This window comes from Chiloscyllium punctatum, chromosome 19 (assembly GCF_047496795.1).
Source record: "Chiloscyllium punctatum isolate Juve2018m chromosome 19, sChiPun1.3, whole genome shotgun sequence".
Classification (NCBI taxonomy): domain Eukaryota; kingdom Metazoa; phylum Chordata; class Chondrichthyes; order Orectolobiformes; family Hemiscylliidae; genus Chiloscyllium; species Chiloscyllium punctatum.
Window position 1 is genome coordinate 91,756,416 of NC_092757.1, and position 18,863 is coordinate 91,775,278.

General features: G+C 40.9%; 1 protein-coding gene across 4 annotated transcripts in view; it reads right to left on the reverse strand.

The window, feature by feature from the left end:
- Positions 1-18,863, reverse strand: part of bcas3 (BCAS3 microtubule associated cell migration factor) — a 1,192,206-nt gene that overhangs the window by 1,039,629 nt on the left and 133,714 nt on the right. For all 4 annotated transcript variants that reach the window (XM_072590043.1, XM_072590044.1, XM_072590042.1 and 1 more), the window contains one exon: positions 8,476-8,557. In XM_072590043.1, coding sequence (XP_072446144.1) covers positions 8,476-8,557 — 82 coding nt within the window. The remainder of the gene's footprint in view (positions 1-8,475; positions 8,558-18,863) is intronic.

An 18,863-nucleotide genomic window follows, 5' to 3' on the forward strand; every position in this document is an offset into this window, starting at 1 on the left:
TCTCTCCAATCTCCTCTGCCTCCAAGCACAACTTCCCACTACTATCCTTGACTGGACTGATACCTACCCTAGTCATCCTTTTATTCCTGACATACCTATAGAAAGCCTTATGGTTTTCCCTAATCCTACCAACCAAGGACTTTTCGTGTCCCCTTCTCGCTGCTCTTAGCTCTCTCTTCAGAACATTGGATCTGAAAGGCAGCTGAACAATACTCAAAATGAGGAAAGCTGTTAGTATTTTAGCCAGTATAGATGCCAATAAGAAAACTGGTGGTTCATAATTTTATAGTATTTACATCAAGAGAATAGAATGGAGTTGTATTGACATAAATAGCTTAGAGAGGGAATTAGAGGACATAGGAGAAAAACTAGAGAAATATGAAAGTTCAGGATTAGGATAAGAAGAAAACTTGCAGGAATTTGGCAGGGGAAAGGGACTGATAAAGCAATAAAGGAAGCTGAATGGACGGTCTCAGTCTTACTGATCTGAAATTCACAAGTACCTTACATATTATTCAAGTTGAGTCCTAAACAGGAGAAACATGTTTAAGAGGTTCCATTGGTAATGGAGATAAGAAGCATTCCAGGATTCTGCTGGAGCAGTGAGCAACTTTGGCTGAGGTGAAGAGGTGTGATTATGTTTTAAAGTTTTTAAGTTCAAAACAAGAATAACAGCAAGAATGTTCACAGTGCTTAAAGGTAGCTGCTTCACATGAAAGGCAGAAGAAACCTCTAACTCTTGCCATCTAAAAGCAGTTGAGAGGAATGTGAGAATTTCAACACTAGGATTGATTCACATAATTTAAATATAAAGAATATTAATGTTGTGACATGACGGTGGAGCGATAGAATTAAGATAAAGAATAATCATGATTAAATGAATGATGTAACAGGTTCAAGGAGCTGAAAAGCCCACTCCTATTCCTATGCTGTACTTCACCCAGATTACGCTGCAGATAAACGCTGGAGCATTGAAGTCAGCCTCCCTCAGACTTCACAGCAAAGATGGAGGGCACATCAAGGAGAATGAGCAGGATGAGAGACAGAATGAGTCTTACTAGGGACAAGAATGAATAAATTGGAGGCAAAGATATGAGACAGCAGATTCACAATATAGAATTAATGTGGCAAATAACGGCCTGTGACAACATGTGGCAGGTAATTTAAATATGCCATTCTGAGCCCTGTGGGAATTTTCCAGAGTCAGTGCAAACGCAGATTGTTCTGGAAATGAAAATAGACATGCGTGTGATGAAGGATCCAAGGAAGTGACTCCGAGGCAGAAATTATCAATAAGACCATAAGACACAGGAGCCGCAATAGGCCATTCAGTCTCCACCAGGAATACAATGAGATCGCAGCTGATGTGATCAAGGTCTATATCACAGAAAAGGGCCCTGTGGCTTACCAATTCCAAGCAGGTCAAAAACAATCACCTAACTATTCTAATCCCATTTTCCACCATGCAACGCATAGACTTGTATGCCTCGCAAGTGTACACCTAAATATTTCTTATATGTTATGAGGATTTCTGCCACTGATACCATTACAAGCAGTGAGTTCCAGATTCCCACCACCCTCTGGGTGAAAAAAATGTTTCCTCACATGCTCTCTAAACCTCATACCTCTTACCTTAAATCTACATCCCCTGGTCATTAATCCCTCCAGCCTTGGGTACAGTTCTTTCCTTTCTACCCTGTCTATGGCCCTCATAGTTTTATACATCTCAATCATGTCCCCTGTCAATCTTTGCTTCAAGGAAACAATTCCAGTCTGTCTAAGCATTTTTCACAACTAAAACCCTAGAGTCCAAGCAACATTCTGGTAAATCTCCTCTGCATCCTCTCCAGTACTAATACATCCATCCAATAATGTGGATTCCAGAAGTGCACACAATACTGTAGCTGTGGCCTAACCAATGTCTTATACAGTTCCAGCATAACCTCCCTGATCTTAAAGTCTCTGCCTCAGTTAAAAAAGACAAACATCCCATATATCTTCTTAAACATTTTACCTACCTGTCATGTTACCTTAAGTCACCCATGAACATCTACACCAAGATGCTTCTGATCCTTGCTACTTTGGAGGATCTTACCAGGGCTTTCCCTTGCCTTGTTTGTCCTGTTCAAGTTCATCACCCCACATTTATCCTGATGGAATTCCATTTGCCTGTAATCAGCCCATCTCAAAGGCCCATTTATATACACCTGTAATTTAAGGCTATCCTCCTCACTAATTACCATCCCAAATATTTTTGTATCATCCGCAAACTTACTGATCAACTCTCCTACATTCAAGCCTAAATTGTTAATATATACCACAAAAAAGCAAGGGCCCAACACTGGTCTTGGCAGAACCACAATGGGCACAGGTGTCCAGTCACACAAACACCTGTTGACCATCACCCTTTGCTCCTGGCCATTCAGTCAATCCTCAATCCAAGATGCCAAATTTTCTTGTATCCCATGGGCTCATCGCTTTCAGTCTCCCATGCGGGACTTAATCAAAAGCCTTGCTGAAGTCCTAATACACTACATCAAATCCATTGATCTCATCTACACATCTGGGTACTTTGTTGAAAAATTCAATCAAGTTCATCAAGCATGACCTCCTTTAACAAAATCATGCTGACTGTTATTGATTAATCCCTGTCTCTCCAAATGCAGATTAATTCTGTCCCTTAGAATTGCTTCCCAACAGTTTCCCCACCACTGAGGTTAGATTGACCAGCCTGTAGTTTCCTGGTTTATTCCTAAGGGCTTTCTTGAATAATGGTGGGAAGTGCCTTTTTAGCTAGCATGGAAACAATGGACAGAATAGCTTCTTTCTATGTTACAAATTTCCTGTGAACCTAAGGGCGGACGAGGAGTTTTTTCTTTCAAAAGGTTGCATTACACCTCCCATTGGATTGTTTCTGGTTAAAGAAGTAATAGCTTTCAAAGAACAATTGAATAAAGTAAGGCAAAAGGAAACTGTGACAGGAATGTGAGGCAAGACTCGGAGTAAAACTCATGGATATCTTGTGCAAAGAACCAAAAGAACCAGCACAATAACTATGGGCCAAATGGCCTTACTCTGCACAGCAAGATTCTATGAAAGAGTTTCTTGCAAGGGAATCAGTTCCTACCAAGTAATTTTACAAACATTAGATTACCATAAATGTACATTGCAAGGCCCAAGAATCCTTACCTTATTGCTGCAATTCTGTTTTTTCATTTACTCTTGGCACATGGGAATTGTTGGCTGGCCAGCAGCTATTGCCCATTTCTTGATAAGATGGTGATGAGCGACTACACAACTGAGACGCTTGCTAATTGTTTCAGGAGGCAGTTAAGAGTCAACCACATTGCTGTTACTCTGGAGTCAAATGTGGGCCAGACCAGGTGAGGATGGCAGATTTCCTTCCTTTAGTGAACCAAGTGCACTTGTCCAACAACTAACAATGATTTCATGATCATAGATTCTTAATTCTCTATAAAGTTAAAAATCACATAACACCAGGTTCTAGTCCAACAGGTTTAATTGGAAGCGCTAGCTTTCGGAGCGCCGCTCCTTCATCAGGTGGTTGTGCAGGACACAATTGTAAGGCACAGAATTTATAGCAAAAATTTACACTGTGATGTAACTGAAATTATGCATTGAAAAATACCCTGATTATCTGTTGAGTCTTTCATCTGTTTGAATACCATGATAGTTTCACTTCCTTCATGAGTAAATGTCCAAACCTTTTTTAAAAGTTGCAATCTCAGGTTAACTGTAACAATTGGTGTTAGCTAGACAATATGTTGAAGGTGTTAGCCCCCTGTGTTCTCTGTCTATGCCATGATGTTTAGATTGATTCTAATCTAAAAAGTGAGATAACAGAGTTTTACATGAATTCATGCAGTTTTTGAGTTGTACTTTGTGCCTTAGAATTGTGTCCTCCACAACCACCTGATGAAGGAGCAGCACTCCAAAAGCTAGTGTGCTTCCAATTAAACTTGGACTATAACCTGGTGTTGTGTGATTTTTAACTTTGTACACCCGAGTCCAACACCGGCATCTCCAAATCATAATTCTCTATAGTTTTACTGAATTCAAATCCCACCATCTGTTGTGGCAGAATTCAAATCCGAGTCTCCAGAACATTAACTGAGTTTCTAGATAATACCATTAGACCATCACCTTACCCCTTCTCAAATAACATATCAAAGATTCCAGAAATTGCCTCAACTCGACTTTACAGCCTTTTCCCCATAACCATTGATTCCCTTATTGTTTAAAAATCTTCCTATCTCAGCCCTGAATCTATTTAGTAATCCAGCCTCAGCAGTTGTTTAGTACAAAGGCTGAAGGAGGAAATCAATGATGATAACTCAGTGAAAGTTTTGATTAGGCTTGATAGAGAGTAAGGATTTTAAACAGAGATGTAAAAGATAGAACAGGTGAGATGTTCAAAGAAGAAAAAGATACGAGAGGAGAGTGGGGAAAGACTAAGTTGAGATTTGATGTTAAAGGTCACACATATCAGCCTGAATGGAGAAGGTTGTGTAACATATAGACAGTTGAGGAGGCTTCACTAAGAGCCAGGTTTCCATCATTAAAGATTAAACTAAATTAGATATTAAATAGCTAGCATCTCGGTTTACATTGACCAAGAGATTCCAATTCCAAACGGTCATAATTAGCCAAAGCTGCAAATGGTCAAGAAGAAAGCATCTGTTCCTTCTTTTCTGTTTTTCATTTGAATGAGAAAAATAATTAAAATAACTGATATCATTTAAGTTCTAAACAAGCTTTCCATTTCAACATTTGGCCTTACAAGACATTAGACCTGGCAACATGCTTCTTGACTACAACCAATATTGCTCTGGATTGAGAGGAAGGTAATCCTGACTAGACAATAGTCCTGACTAAACTATGCGCTTTTCCAGCAACACATTTTCAGCTCTGATCTCCAGCATTTGCAGTCCCCACTTTCTCTCTGACTAAACTATGTGCCAATTTTGCATAAGAATTTTTGGGGACAAAGAGAGGGCACTCACTCCTACTTCAAATGATCTATCCTAAAACCTGTATTTTCCTCAGATAACTCAAAGTCTACCATACAATAAAATTGGTAACGGTTTAAGTGTAATTATTCTATACCCTATTCGCAGAGATGAACTATTAAGAATCATACAGCACAGGATGAGGCCATTCAGGCCACCATGTCTCTCTCAGCCATTTGAGGATGATGAACCAATGCATGTTAGACAGTTAAACCCACAGTTTAATATATCCCCCTGCACTTTCCCCATGGTAACAGCACTGATTGGTTTTCAAGATAAAATTGAAAGTTTGAAATTCAAATACTTTATTTTCACAAAGGTGTATTGTATATCTTACGCATTTGGCTCACTAATGTACTTCAGGTAAGGACTTATACACTTAATGGTAAGATCCTTGGGAATGTTGCTGAACAAAGAGACCTTAGGGTGCAGGTTCATAGCTCCTTGAAAGTAGAGTCGCAGGGAGATAAGATAGTAAAGAAGGCGTTTGGTGTGCTTTCCTTTATTGGTCAGAGTATTGAGTATGGGAGTTGGGAGGTCACATTGTGGCTGTACAAGAGATTGGTTAGGCCACTTTTGGAATATTGCATGCAATTCTGGTCTCCTTCCTATTGGAAGGATGTTGTGGAACTTGAAAGGGTTCATAAAAGATTTACAAGAATGTTGCCAGGGTTGGAGGATTTGAACTATAATAGGCTGGGGCTGTTTTCCCTGAAGCATCGGAGGCTGAGGGGTGACCTTATAGAGGTTTATAAGCTCATAAGGGGCATGGATAGGATAAATAGACAAAGTCTTTTTCCTGGGGTGGGGAAGAACTAGAATTAGAGGGCATAGGGTTAGGGTGAGAGGGGAAAGATATAAAAGGGATCTAAGGGGCAATTTTTTCATGCAAAGAGTGGTGTGTGTATAGAATGAGTTGCCAGAAGAAGTGGTGGAGGCTGGTACAATTGCAACATTTAAAAGGCATCTAGATGGGTATATGAATAGGAAGGGTAATGGGGGATATGGGGTGAGTACTGGCAAATGGGACTAGATTAGGTTAGGATATCTGGTTGGCATGGATGTGTTGGACCTAAGGGTCTGTTTCCATGCTGTATATCTCTATGACTCTATGACTTTAAATGTGCCAACCTCATGGTCTAGCCTACATATGACTCCAGACATTGCAATATGATTAACTCTCAGGTGCTCTCTGAAATGGCCTAACGAGCCAATCAGATTCATCAATCATTACAAAATCTCAATGAAAAATGAAACCAGACAAATTACCTGGCATCAACCTATGAAACAGTTCAGTCAATCTTGGGGGGGGAGGGAGGGGGGCGTTGGAGCTAAAATTCAGACACTTTTCTCAAGACTAGTCAAGCAACAGCTTACAGTCAATGTCAGACACCACCATCACCATTCCTGGATGTGTCCTGTCCCACTGCCAGAACAGACCCAGCAGAGGTGGCGGCAAAATCAGAAGGGAGTTGCAATGGGAGTACTCAACACTGACTCTGGACCCCATGAAGTCTCATGGCTTCAGGTTTAGCGTGGACAAGGAAATCTCCTGCTGATTACCACACACCATTCCCCCTCCGCTGATTAATCAGCACTCCTCCAGGTTGAGCAACATTCGGAAGAAGCACTGATGGTGGTAAGGGTACAAATGTACTCTGGGAGGGGGATTTCAATGCCCAAGAGTGACTCAGCAGCACTACTACTGATGGAGTTGATCAGCTCCTAGGACATAGCTGCTAGACTGGGTCAGGAGCAGGTGGTGAGGGAACCAACAAGAGAGAAAAATATACTTGGCCTGATCCTCACCAATCTGCCAGTTGCAGATGCATCTGACCATGATAATATGGGTAAGAGTGACCACTGCACAATCCATGTGAAGACAAAGTCATACCTTCACATAGAGAATATCCTCCATTATATTGTATGGCACTATCGCCAGGTTGAGTGAAACAGACTTTCAAGACTAGGCATCCATGCCACACTGGGGTCCATCAACACCAGCAGAACTATACTCCAGCACAATCTGCAAACTCATGGTTTGGCATATCCCCCATTAAACCAATACCATCAAGGTATGGGAGCAACCCTAGTTCAATGAAGAGTGCAGCAAGGCATGCTAGGAGCAGCACCAGATTTATCTAAATGAGGTATCAACCTGGTGTGGTTACCAAGACTACTTGTGTGCCAAGCAGCATAAGTAGCAAGTGATACACTGAGCTAAGTGATCTCACAACCAACAAATCAGATCTAAATTCTGCAGTCCTACCACAACCAGTCATCAGCAGTGGTGGACAATTGAACAACTCACTGAAGGAGGCAGCTCCACAAATGTTCCCATCCTCAATTCTGGAAGAGTCCAACACATCATTGCAAAAGATAAAGCTGAAGCCTTTGCAGCAATTTTGAGCCAGAAGTACCAAGTGGACAATCCATCTCAGACTCCTCCACTGGTTCCCAGCATTGCAAATATTAGTCTTCAAACAATTTGATTCACTTCACTTGATATCAAGAAATAGTTGCAGGGACTTGATAATGCAAAGACTTCGGGCCCTGACAATATTCTGGCAATAGCAATGATTGCACAATGTACATCACCATTCATGACTCCTCAGATACTGAAGCAGTCTGGACTTGCCACATAAATACAGTGGCTACAAGAGCAGGTCAGAGGCTAGGAATACTGCAGCAAGTAATTCACCTCCTGACTCCTCAAAGCCTGTTCACCATCTCCAAGGCACAAGTCAAGAGTGTGATGGAATTCTCCCCACTTGGCTAGACGAGTGCAGCTTCAATAACACTCAAGACAGACATCCACGACAAAGCAGCCCATTTGATTGATACCATATTCACAAACTTCCACTCCCTCCATGCCCAATGCTCAGTAGCAGCAATGTGTACTATCTATAAGATGCACTGCAGAAATTCACCAAACGTCCTTAGACAGCATCTTACAAACCCAGGATCGCCTCCATCTCAAAGAACAAGGGCAGTAGATACATGGGAACACCACCACCCGCAAGTTCCCCTTCATGTCACTCACCATCCTGACTTGGAAACATATCATCATTCCTTCACTATCACTGTGAAAAAAACCTGGAATTCCCTCCCTACAGGTATTGTGGGTCAACCTACAGCTCGTACACTGCAGTGATTCAAGAAGACAGCTCACTGCCACCTTCTCAAGGGCAACTATGGACAAGCAATAAATGCTGGCCAGCCAGTGATGACCACAGCCCATGACTTAATGCAAAAAAATTTGAATAACAATAGTAATTCTTAAGAGATCTCCGTGGATGTGCCTGTTAAGTGGTACATTTGATTCAATAAATGGTGAGCGCAACTGCTCTGCTTAAAAAAGTTGATAACGATTTGTAAATAAGTTAGTTTAGACATATTCCAATGAAGCAATGCTAGATTGAACAGAGTAGTGTTCAATATTTACCTGTCTGAGGTGCAGGCAGGATACGGGCTGTTCGAATAGGACCATTCCGGACAGAATACAACTCCTGAGCCTCACCACTCATCTGCAAAACAATTAGAGAGCAAAATTCACCATTTTTAAAATACTCAGATAATAAATGTTTAATATTTTTACTAACACAAGTCCCTAACATTGTAATTGCCCATTTCAGCTTTTGCTCAAGATCACAGCCCATTATGTTATTTCTGTTTCTCTTATACCTTGTTCTTACTTCTCCTTCTCACTTTAATCTTTTTAAAATTTAACTTATATTTCTCATCAACCTGTTCAGGGATATCCGGAGCAGGTGGGACTTGAACCCAGACCTGCTGGTTCAGACGTAGGACACTAGACTCCACCATTAGACCACCCTCCTTCATACTTTAAACCTTTAATTTGAAACCATCCACAGCTGACCCTTCCCACTCCTTATATCCTCCTCAATCCAGCAACAGTAACCTGCCCCCCCCCCCCCCCAACCTGATTGCTCTGTCGCAAGGACTGTCTATTTCTACCTTTTTCTACCATTTTCTACCTATCATTATGCTTATCTCAATCAGTAGCTTTGCCTTTGTAGTGCAAAACTCTACTATTCCCATGTTATCCTGGCAAATCTGCTCATCCATAAACAGGTGATCCAAATTTTGGTGCCTCTATCCTAACCTATACCAAACTCCATTCACCTGTCATCCTTGTTCTTATTAATATACAGTACCTTAAATCCCAGTGGACCAATGTTGCAAGTTTAATAGGTTCAATATTTGCATATAAATCCTGACCCTTCCACGAACTTTTATGATTTGCTACCTGAAAGTTAATGAAATGGCACATGTCTACCATTTTTGGACCTGAGCAGTATCCAGTCTATCTCAGCTTACCCTGGAAGGAGAAAACATTTCAAAATTTGAATAACGAGTAAAACTAGCTGTCAAATGCTGCTACAATGCAGTAAACCCACTAGTGGTTTTCTTCATTAACAGAATGCTGCCATCAAGCCAAAAAGACATTTTGCCTCCAACACAAATTAGTGTTTTTTATTCACTTGTGAGACGTGAGATATTGCTGTGCGGGCCAAAATTTATTAGGCAAAAGTGAGGACTGCAGATGCTGGAAATCAGAGTCTAGATTAGACTGGTGCTGGAAAAACACAGCAGGTCAGGCAGCATCTGAGGAGCAGGATGCTCCTTGGACTGTGGAAGAAAAATAGAGCACCCGGAGGAAACCCATGTAGACACGGGGAAAATGTGTAAACTCTACACAGGTAGTCTTAGAAGGCTAAAATTGAACCCAGGTCTTTGGTGCTGTGATGCAGAACTGCTGACCACTGTGCTGCCCCTGAAGAAGAACTCTCTGCTCCTTCTCAATACATCATGGGATTTAAGAGCATTTCAGCTGAAGGACAGCAACTCCAGCAGCATAGGACTGCTTCAGCACTGAGTATTTGAGATTATTAGAGTGGGACTTCAGTACTCAGACACCTGACTTGTATTCAAGAGTGTGAACTGTAGTGGTTGTAACAAGATCAGCCAGGTGGATTTCATAGAATATGATTTCCCTGATTGGGACTGTTAATCTGATCGAATCAGGGAGTCAAGGCTGACTGATAAAAACAGGAGTATCAGATATCCTGACAGGCTGAGAACTGCTCAGTGTCAAGGACTTTCCACTCTACAGCAGCATCCCTCATGACAATGGCATTGCTACAACAGTCAACCCCAACAACTGCCAATTTCCAGACGTCATCCTATAACTCATCCACCATCCTATAACTCATCCACTCATCCTCGACCACAATGTCCTCACCCTCGACAACTAGTTCCTCATCCAGACAGATAACAGCCATAGGGACCAATTTTGCACCCAACTACACCAACGTTTGCATGCACAAGTTTGAGCAGAACTTGTTTGCTGCAAGGGACCTCCAACCAATGCTGAACACCATATACATCGGCGACATTTTCTTCCTCTGGACTCATGCCGAGGAATCACTGAAATGACCACACAACAAGTTTCATCTCACATTCAGATTTACCATGGACTATTCTTCAGAATCAGTCTCATTCTTGGATACACGTATCTCCATCAAGGACAGACGCCTCGGTATCTCACTCTACTGTCCGCCCATGGATAACCTCATGATACTGCATTTCTCAAACTTCCACCCTAAACACGTTAAAGAAGCCATCCTCTATGGACCAGCCCAGTGTATATGCAGGATCTGCTCGGATGAGGAATACAACACACACCTAATGATGATGAAAGATGCCCTCATAGAAACAGGATATGATGCTGAACTCATTGACTGCCAGTTCTGACATGCCACAGCGAGAAACCAGTGACATCCTCAGAAGACAGACACAGGACATGACTGATAGAGTACCCTTCATCATCTAGTACACCCCCAGAGCAAAGAAACAAGGTCATGTTCTTTGCAGCCTTTATCATGTCATCAATCATGACAAACATCTCACCAAAATAGTCTCTATGCCCCCACTTTTTGCCTTCAAACAACCACTAAACCTTAAACAGACCATCGTTCACAGCAAACTATCCAGCCTTCAGGACAACATCGGCCACAACACCATACAACCCTGCCAAGGCAACATCTGCAAGACATGTCAGATCATTGACATAGATACTACCATCATACGTGGAAAACCACTCACCACATACATGGCGAATACTCATGTGCCTTGGCCATTGTTGTCTATCTCATACGCTGCAGGCAAGGATGTCCTGAAGCATGGTGTATTGGCAAGACTGTGCAGATGCTACAGCAACAGACTAATGGACATCACACAACAATTGCCAGACAGGTATGTTCCCTCCCAGTTGGGGAACACTTCAGCTGTCAAGGACATTCAGACTCCAAACATTGGGTAAACGTCCTCTGAGGTGCCCTTTGAGATATACAATAACACAGAACTGCCCAGCAGAACTGATAGCCAAATTCTGAATCCATGAAAACAGCCTCAACTGTAATCTTGGGTTCATGTCACGCTACATGTAACCCCACCATACTTTTCGGTATTTGTAAAATCTTCCTTATTGTCACCTTGATAACTTGTTATGATCTCTCTACCTTAATTAATTTGTACAGTTTTGGATTATTTGTTACTTTGGTTAGACCCTGCATGTGACTGTTAAACTTACGGTGGGAAAATGTTTCCATCGGTAGAAGAGATTAGGACCCGAGGGCATAGACTGAGAGTAAAAGGAAGATCTTATAGAACGGTGATAAGGACAAATGTCTTCACCTAGGGAGTGATGAATCCAATTCATTGCCACCTAGGGAGTGATGAACCCAATTCATTGCCACAGAAGGCTATGGAGGCCAGGTCACTGAGTGTATTTAAGACTGAGATAAATAGGTTCTTGATTGTCAAGGAGATCAAGGGTTACAGAGAGAAATGGGAGAATGGAGTTGAGAAATGTATTAGCCATGATTGAATAATGGACAGACTGAATATGCTGAATGGCCTAACTTCTGTTCTTATGTCTTATGGTCTTATGGACTATCATGTTATTCCAGCCATTTGGTTTGTCCCAAGCACCCCTTATTTTTAATTTTTTTGTAATTATCTCTCTGCCTCAATTAATTGGATTATAGGTCATCCCCTTCACTTACTATTCAGCTGTTGACACTTTACTCACACCGTCTAATGCTTCTAATCACCTACAGAGACTTATTATTCGACACTCCACTCACACCATTTGTATGATCTTTTGATTTCTCTGCCCATTGATCTCTGCTGATAAATTCTGTGCCTGTATGCTTTTCTTCATTTCACTTGACGAAGGGGCAGCGCTTTGAAACGTTGTGATTTCAAATAAACTATTGGACTATAACCTGGTATCATGTGACATTTGACTATGTGAATTAAAGGTGACTTGGTGACAGGAAACTGGTCTCTTTGGAATTTTTCATGAATAAATTATCCAACCTGAAATAAAATCCTTTTCAGTCACAAAGTTCTTTCCTCTGTTGACTTTTTTCCCCCTGAGAGACAATTTTACTTTGCTACCCATTCCCTTGTCTACAAAACTGGATTAAGGCATTCAGGGTTTGTTCAAAAGGTATTATCTGGTTGCTTTGAAATGAACTTATTCAAAATTAAATAAATGCTTGGTGTTACAGAATTTAAACATTGCCAAAAGGAGATAAGGAGTTGAAACTTTTAATCTTGTACTCATCAGAATTAGGATACAAAAAAACAGATTTGAAGAAAATGGGACATTTTAGACAGAATGAGAATGCTGATTGTTTGGGCTGTATTTGGCATTGAGATGCAGCAAGAATGGTTAACTGTCAACCTTAATCCTCAGACCAGACAGGTAGATTCTGATTGATCAGAGCATTGTCATGAGGATGTAGCAGAGTTTGGCTAACTTTATCACCCTATTTTGAAAAAGGTGCAATATATTTACAAATTTTGTTTGCCTCTATAAAACAGAGTCTTCAGTATTGATGCAAATAGCTTCTAGCATGTACATATACATCACACAACTGGATGATGATTTTAAGTTGCTTTCTGATGGAACTTTTAGCGCAGTCCAGTTTATTTAATAAATGATTTTCAAAAATAGAATCACATCTAATGATGGAAATACTTTCCTGAGGCTTAGGAAGCATGGGCTCATTGCATATGATCACCATGCTGTGAATGGTCAATGGGATATGTTGTTTGATACTGCCTGACAATCATTGGGATGAACAGCCTACATGCCTGGCATCACATTGGCACTGGAACTCAGAAATTACATTACCTGCAGTACATGTAGCCCACCACCACCTTCTCAAGGGCTACTAGGGATAGGCAATAAATTTTGGTCCTTCACTAGAGTGGTGGAATAGCTATGGGAAATATATTCCGAGTGGGATGCTGTTTGAAGGGTCAGTGTGGACTTGATGGCCAAAAGGCCTATTTCCAAACTGTAGGGATTCTATAAAATCTGAGGAATTCTATGAATGTCTTGATAAATATTCATCCCTTTTCTGACACTACCAAACTTAGACCAGTTTGTCAGTAATCTTATTGCTGTTTCTAAAGTTTTATACATCTCCAAATTTAACTACTCTACAAATAACAGCTGTGCTAGATCATTAACTCTAGAATTACTCCATAAAACACTCCATATCTCTACCTCACTCAGGCTTTAAGGCACTCCCTAAAGCTGACCGCTTAGATCCAGTTTTTGATCACCTCTTCAAATAGCTCCTTGTATGGCTGTGAGACAAATTTTAAACATTTTGAAAACATTTCTTTGATGCTCTTTATGTTTCATTACAGTAAAAGGTGATATATAAATATATATTGTTTATGTTGTTGCAATAGTTTCCAGCATGGGAAAGGAACAAGCACAAACAAAAGAAATTAAAGCTAAATAATTATATTTAGCAACACAAACAGATCCAAGGCATATATCCCCATTCCAATTATGTATGTAGGCGGATTGAAGAAACATCAAAAGCCAGACTGAAACATAAACCCACTTCACATCCATTTCAAACAGTAACGTATGTGATCTTAAGCCATAAGAAAGCAGCAATTAAAAAATGTACTGTTTTGTTGCAAACATTTCCACTGCGAATGAAAAATACATCCTGTAAAAATAGTTTCTAATAAATAGTAATTTCTCCATTGAAACAAACAAAATGCATTAACTACTTTGTTCACAAAAACTATAAATCTAAAACTCAATGATCCTAACAACATTTTAATCAATTTCTCAGCCCTCATTTGAAAATGCATGCAGTCACTATGTTTCTTTGACCTACAATAACTGCTTCCAAAGTCATAATCATTTGCCTCATGGCAGCATTAATAAATGCATGGCCGAGGATGTCATGAGGTCTGTTGTTTTTTTTTGTTTTTTGCAGGTGTGAGACACAGTGAAAGACAACAGGTGATAAATTTTTATTCTTATTCCACCACCAGGAAGAAAGGAAACACTAGAGTAGCCAGGAACAAGCAGTGCCCTTCTCATCAAAGGGCAATGCTGTGTGATCAAAAAAGTGAAGGGGAGGGCTAGGATTAACTCAAAATAGAGTTGGGGAGGGAAATAAAGCACTCCACTCCCTGCGGTGCCCACCTCTCCCGGAACAACTCGAGGGTGTTGGTAGACACCGCGTGCTCCTTCTCCAGAGACACCCGGGCTCGAATGTAACCATGGAAGAGGGGCAGGAAATCAGCCGGAACTGTTAATGGCCAGTTTGGCCAGGCCCAGGAGCAGACCCACAGGAAGATCCTCTGACTTACCCTCCCTACTCCACACTGGATGCCCAAAGATTAGGAGCATGGGACTGAAATGCAACCAAAACAGAGGAGAAAGCTTTCTAGAAAACTAAAAAGGGAGTGCAAGTGCCCATTCCCCATATATACATAGTCCACAGACTCCATAGCACCGCAGAATAAGCAGTTGCGCTGGGAGGCCGTGAACCACCACAATCTGCAGTTGCAGGTGACTGCTGCGTGCAGCACCCTCTACCCTAGATCCCCAAGAGAAATGGGGAGGACTCCCACGTAGAGACCCCTCCACTGGGGATCCTCACCGCCCAGTGGCAAATGGACAGCGGATGAGGAAAAAGAGGTGAACGGTGTGCAGCAGCAGTCTGTACAGGGCCCGCCGTGTCTTGTCCCTGAAAGGGACAAAACCAAAATTCCGGAGGCGGCTCATGTTGTGGGACACAGGTTCCTGCGGGAAGTACAGGACCAGGTCCACTGTTAGAATGAAAAATCAAGTTGCACACAGCTGAATCCCATAGATATGTGACTGAGGAAAGAACACTGGACAGGATAGCAGTAGACATAGGAACACATAAGAGCATGTGGAGGCTAGCGAAGCAGTAGAAAGAATCCAGAGAAATGTCACTGCTTCATCAAATACTATGAGCCCCATCTGTGGCAGATTCTGTGGTACAGATACACCACCACCTTTGCATTCAAGAGAAGTACTGGAGGATGGAAAACTGCCAATGTGACACCCCTATTCAAACAGGGAGGGTGGCAAAAAGCAAAAGCCAATTAGCCTAACATCTGTTATTGGACATATGTTGGAATCAATGATTAAGGAAGTAATAGCAGCACATTTTAAAAATCATAATCTAATTAAGTTAGGTTAGCATGACTTCATAAAAGGTTGTAAGTTTTTTGTACCTAAGATGGCGCTGTGACAACTTATAAACTTTTCACTGTACTCATTTGAGCGCATGTGACATGAAGCTAACTCAATTTAATTCAATTCAAGAGAAATTGTGTCTCATTTAATAGAGTTTTTCAAGGAAGTCTCAAACAATGTGGATCAAAGGAACCAATAGATGTGTTATATTTGGACTTCCAGAAGGTGTACAACAAAGTACCTCACAAAAGTTAAAGTCGTAAGAGCCCATGGTGATGGAGGTAGTATAATGGTATGTGTACAGAACTGACTAATAAGCAGGAAACAGTGACTGGGGATAAAGGGTTCCTTTTCAGGTTGTAACCAGTGGGGTTCAACAGGGATCCATGCTGAGATTGCAACTATTCACAATATATACTAATGACTTAAATGAAGGAAGCAAACATACTATTGCCAAAATTGCAGAAATTTAGGAGGAAAGGAAGGTTGTAAGAGAGATACAAACAATTTGGGGCAGCATAGTGACTCAGTGGTTAGCACTGCTGCCCTACAATGCCAGGTACCCGAGTTTGATTCCAGCGTTGGGCGACTGTTTGTGTGGAGTTTGCATATTCTCCCCGTGTCTGTGTAGGTATGCTCCGGTTTCCTCTCACAGTCCAAAGATGCATAGGTTAGATGAGTTGGCCATGTTAAATTGCCCATAATGTTCAGGGATGTGTAGAGTAATATGGTCGGAGAAAGGGTCTGCGTAGGATACACTTTGGAGGGTCGGTATAGACTTGTTGGGCCATATGGCCTGTTTTCACAACGCAGGATTCTATGAATGTATAGAAAGATTTTGAGAGGTTAAGTAAGTGGGCAAAAAGTTGGCAAATGGTGTATAATGTTGGAAAATGTGAAGGGAAAACAGAAGAACAGAACATTATTTAAATGGAGTAAAACAGCAGAAAGCTGCAGTGCAAAGGGACTTCAGAGTACTTGTGCATGAAACACAGAAAGCTTGCAACAGGTGCAGCAGGTAATCAGAAAGGCTAATAGAATGTTGGCCCTTATGTCAAGACAGTTGGTTTATAAGAAAAGGCAAGTATTAATGCAATTGTACAAGGTACTGGTGAGACCACATCTGGAGTACTATAAGCAAATTTGGTTCCCTCATTTAAGGAAAGATATCATTTCACAGGAGGCGGTTTAGAGAAAGTTCACTAGGATGATCCCTGCTATTCAGGGATTGTCTTAAGGAGCTTAGAAGAACGAGAGGTGATCTCATTGAAACATACAGGATTCTTGAGAGGCTTGACAAGGTAACTGCTGAGAGAATGTTTCCCCTCAAGAAAGAGTCTAGGACCAGCAGGTTTCAGGGAGACAATGATCTCATGGTATTATCACTAGACTATTAATTAAGAGACCTAGGCAAAGAGTTCAAATCTCACCATATCAGATGGTGGAATTTAGAATTCAAATAAAGGAAATTTAAAAGTCTAATGATGATCACAAAATCATTGTCAAATGTTGGAAAAACTCATCTGGTTCACTAATGTCCTTTAAGGAAAGAAACTGCCATGATTACCTGGTCTGGCCTACATTTGACTCCAGGTCAATAGCAATGTGGTTGATTCTTAACTTCCTTCTGGACAATTAGGGATGCCCTTCTCCTATGAATGAATAGAAAAATAAAGGGAACTAAGGGTTATGGGGACATGCAAGGAAATGTATGCTAGGAAGGTCGATCAGCCGTGATCCTATCGAATGATGGAACAGGCTCGAGGGGCAGAAATGCCCACTTCTGTTTCTATTTCTTATGGTTTTAAAACACCAAATAGGTGTCTGTACTTAAGAGCTAACACTTGTTACAAATAAATAACTTCTAATCACAAGTAAACAGCTATGAGCTATTAATATATGGCTATCCTGGTTAAAACCCCCTATAAGCATGGGGTAATACAGCTAAGCAATCCCACAACCAACAAATCAGATCTAAGCTGTCACTAGGTCAAAATTTTGGAATTTCCTTCCTGAGGGCATTGTGGGTCTGGTTTCAGAATATGGACTGCAGCAGTTCAAGAAGTCAGCCCACTGCCGCCTTCTCAAGGGCAACTATGGACAGGCAATAAGTGCTGGCTTAGCCAGGAACACTGACATCCCACAATAAAAACACACACTCATTGGTTTTGTGGTGAAGGATGAAAACTAGAAAACACAGTTTAACAGTACTAGTCCAAAAGATTCACTGAAATGTTCTTTTCATGTGCCGAGACTTTCTGTTCTTCAATCTATTTTATGCAGGTTCCTTTACTTCTTCACAGGAAATGCATGGCAATTGGGACACAAATTCCAAATACTCTTCATTATTTATTAAAATTAACCACTTATCCAACTTCAAATATTTTTGCTACAGAGTGAGAGAGACACAAACAACCTGTCCCTTCTGCAGTCTGAAGGTTTCTCTGTGTGAATTTCACATCCTCAAACTGTTCAGCTACCCAGGAACCCATCAAGGAGTTGTTACCAGGTAGATGCCTTTTGGCATCCATGAGTGGCCATAAGTGCACCAATCAGTCAGCTACTTGTTGCTGGCCAAAAGTTATTCTCAATATACCCTCCAGTACTATGCCATCGACAAATGTGTTCCCCTGCTGTTTGAACAATGGATCAGTTTAAACCCCACACATAATGAGTTTCATTAACTTGTTTTTAGAACTGCATTGAATCCTTTCATAGTCTTTGGTTTTAAAATAGTCATTTTCTCCCCATTTCAGTTCACAATCTAAAATACAGAAAATAAAATGATTTTTTTTTAAGTAGTGCCTTGAACTTTTCACAGTGTGATCATGATTTTATGACCCCTTGAATTCCATCATTTTAGATATAAAGTCCATCATTCCATTAATCCTCCTGATTATTCTGAGTACTTATTTATGCCATTTCATTGATCTATTTACCTGCACTCCCAAGTTTCTTCGAATTGTTTCTTGACTTCCATCATTTAGGTCCCAAGTGGACAACGGCACAGAAATTCATTTGGCACAGTTTTGTTCATTTAGTAAATCCATTAATACGTCTTCACAATTTTATGATTCTATCTGCACCGTTTACAAAGCTATTACACACCCATGTGTCAATGGCAAATTCGGACATTTTACCCTATCATACATATGGATATACAAAAATGGATCTTTGTGTGATACTGTAAATCAAGTTTTGCCAATTAAAGTATCTACTAATTTCCCCTAATTTCTGTGTCCTGCTGCACA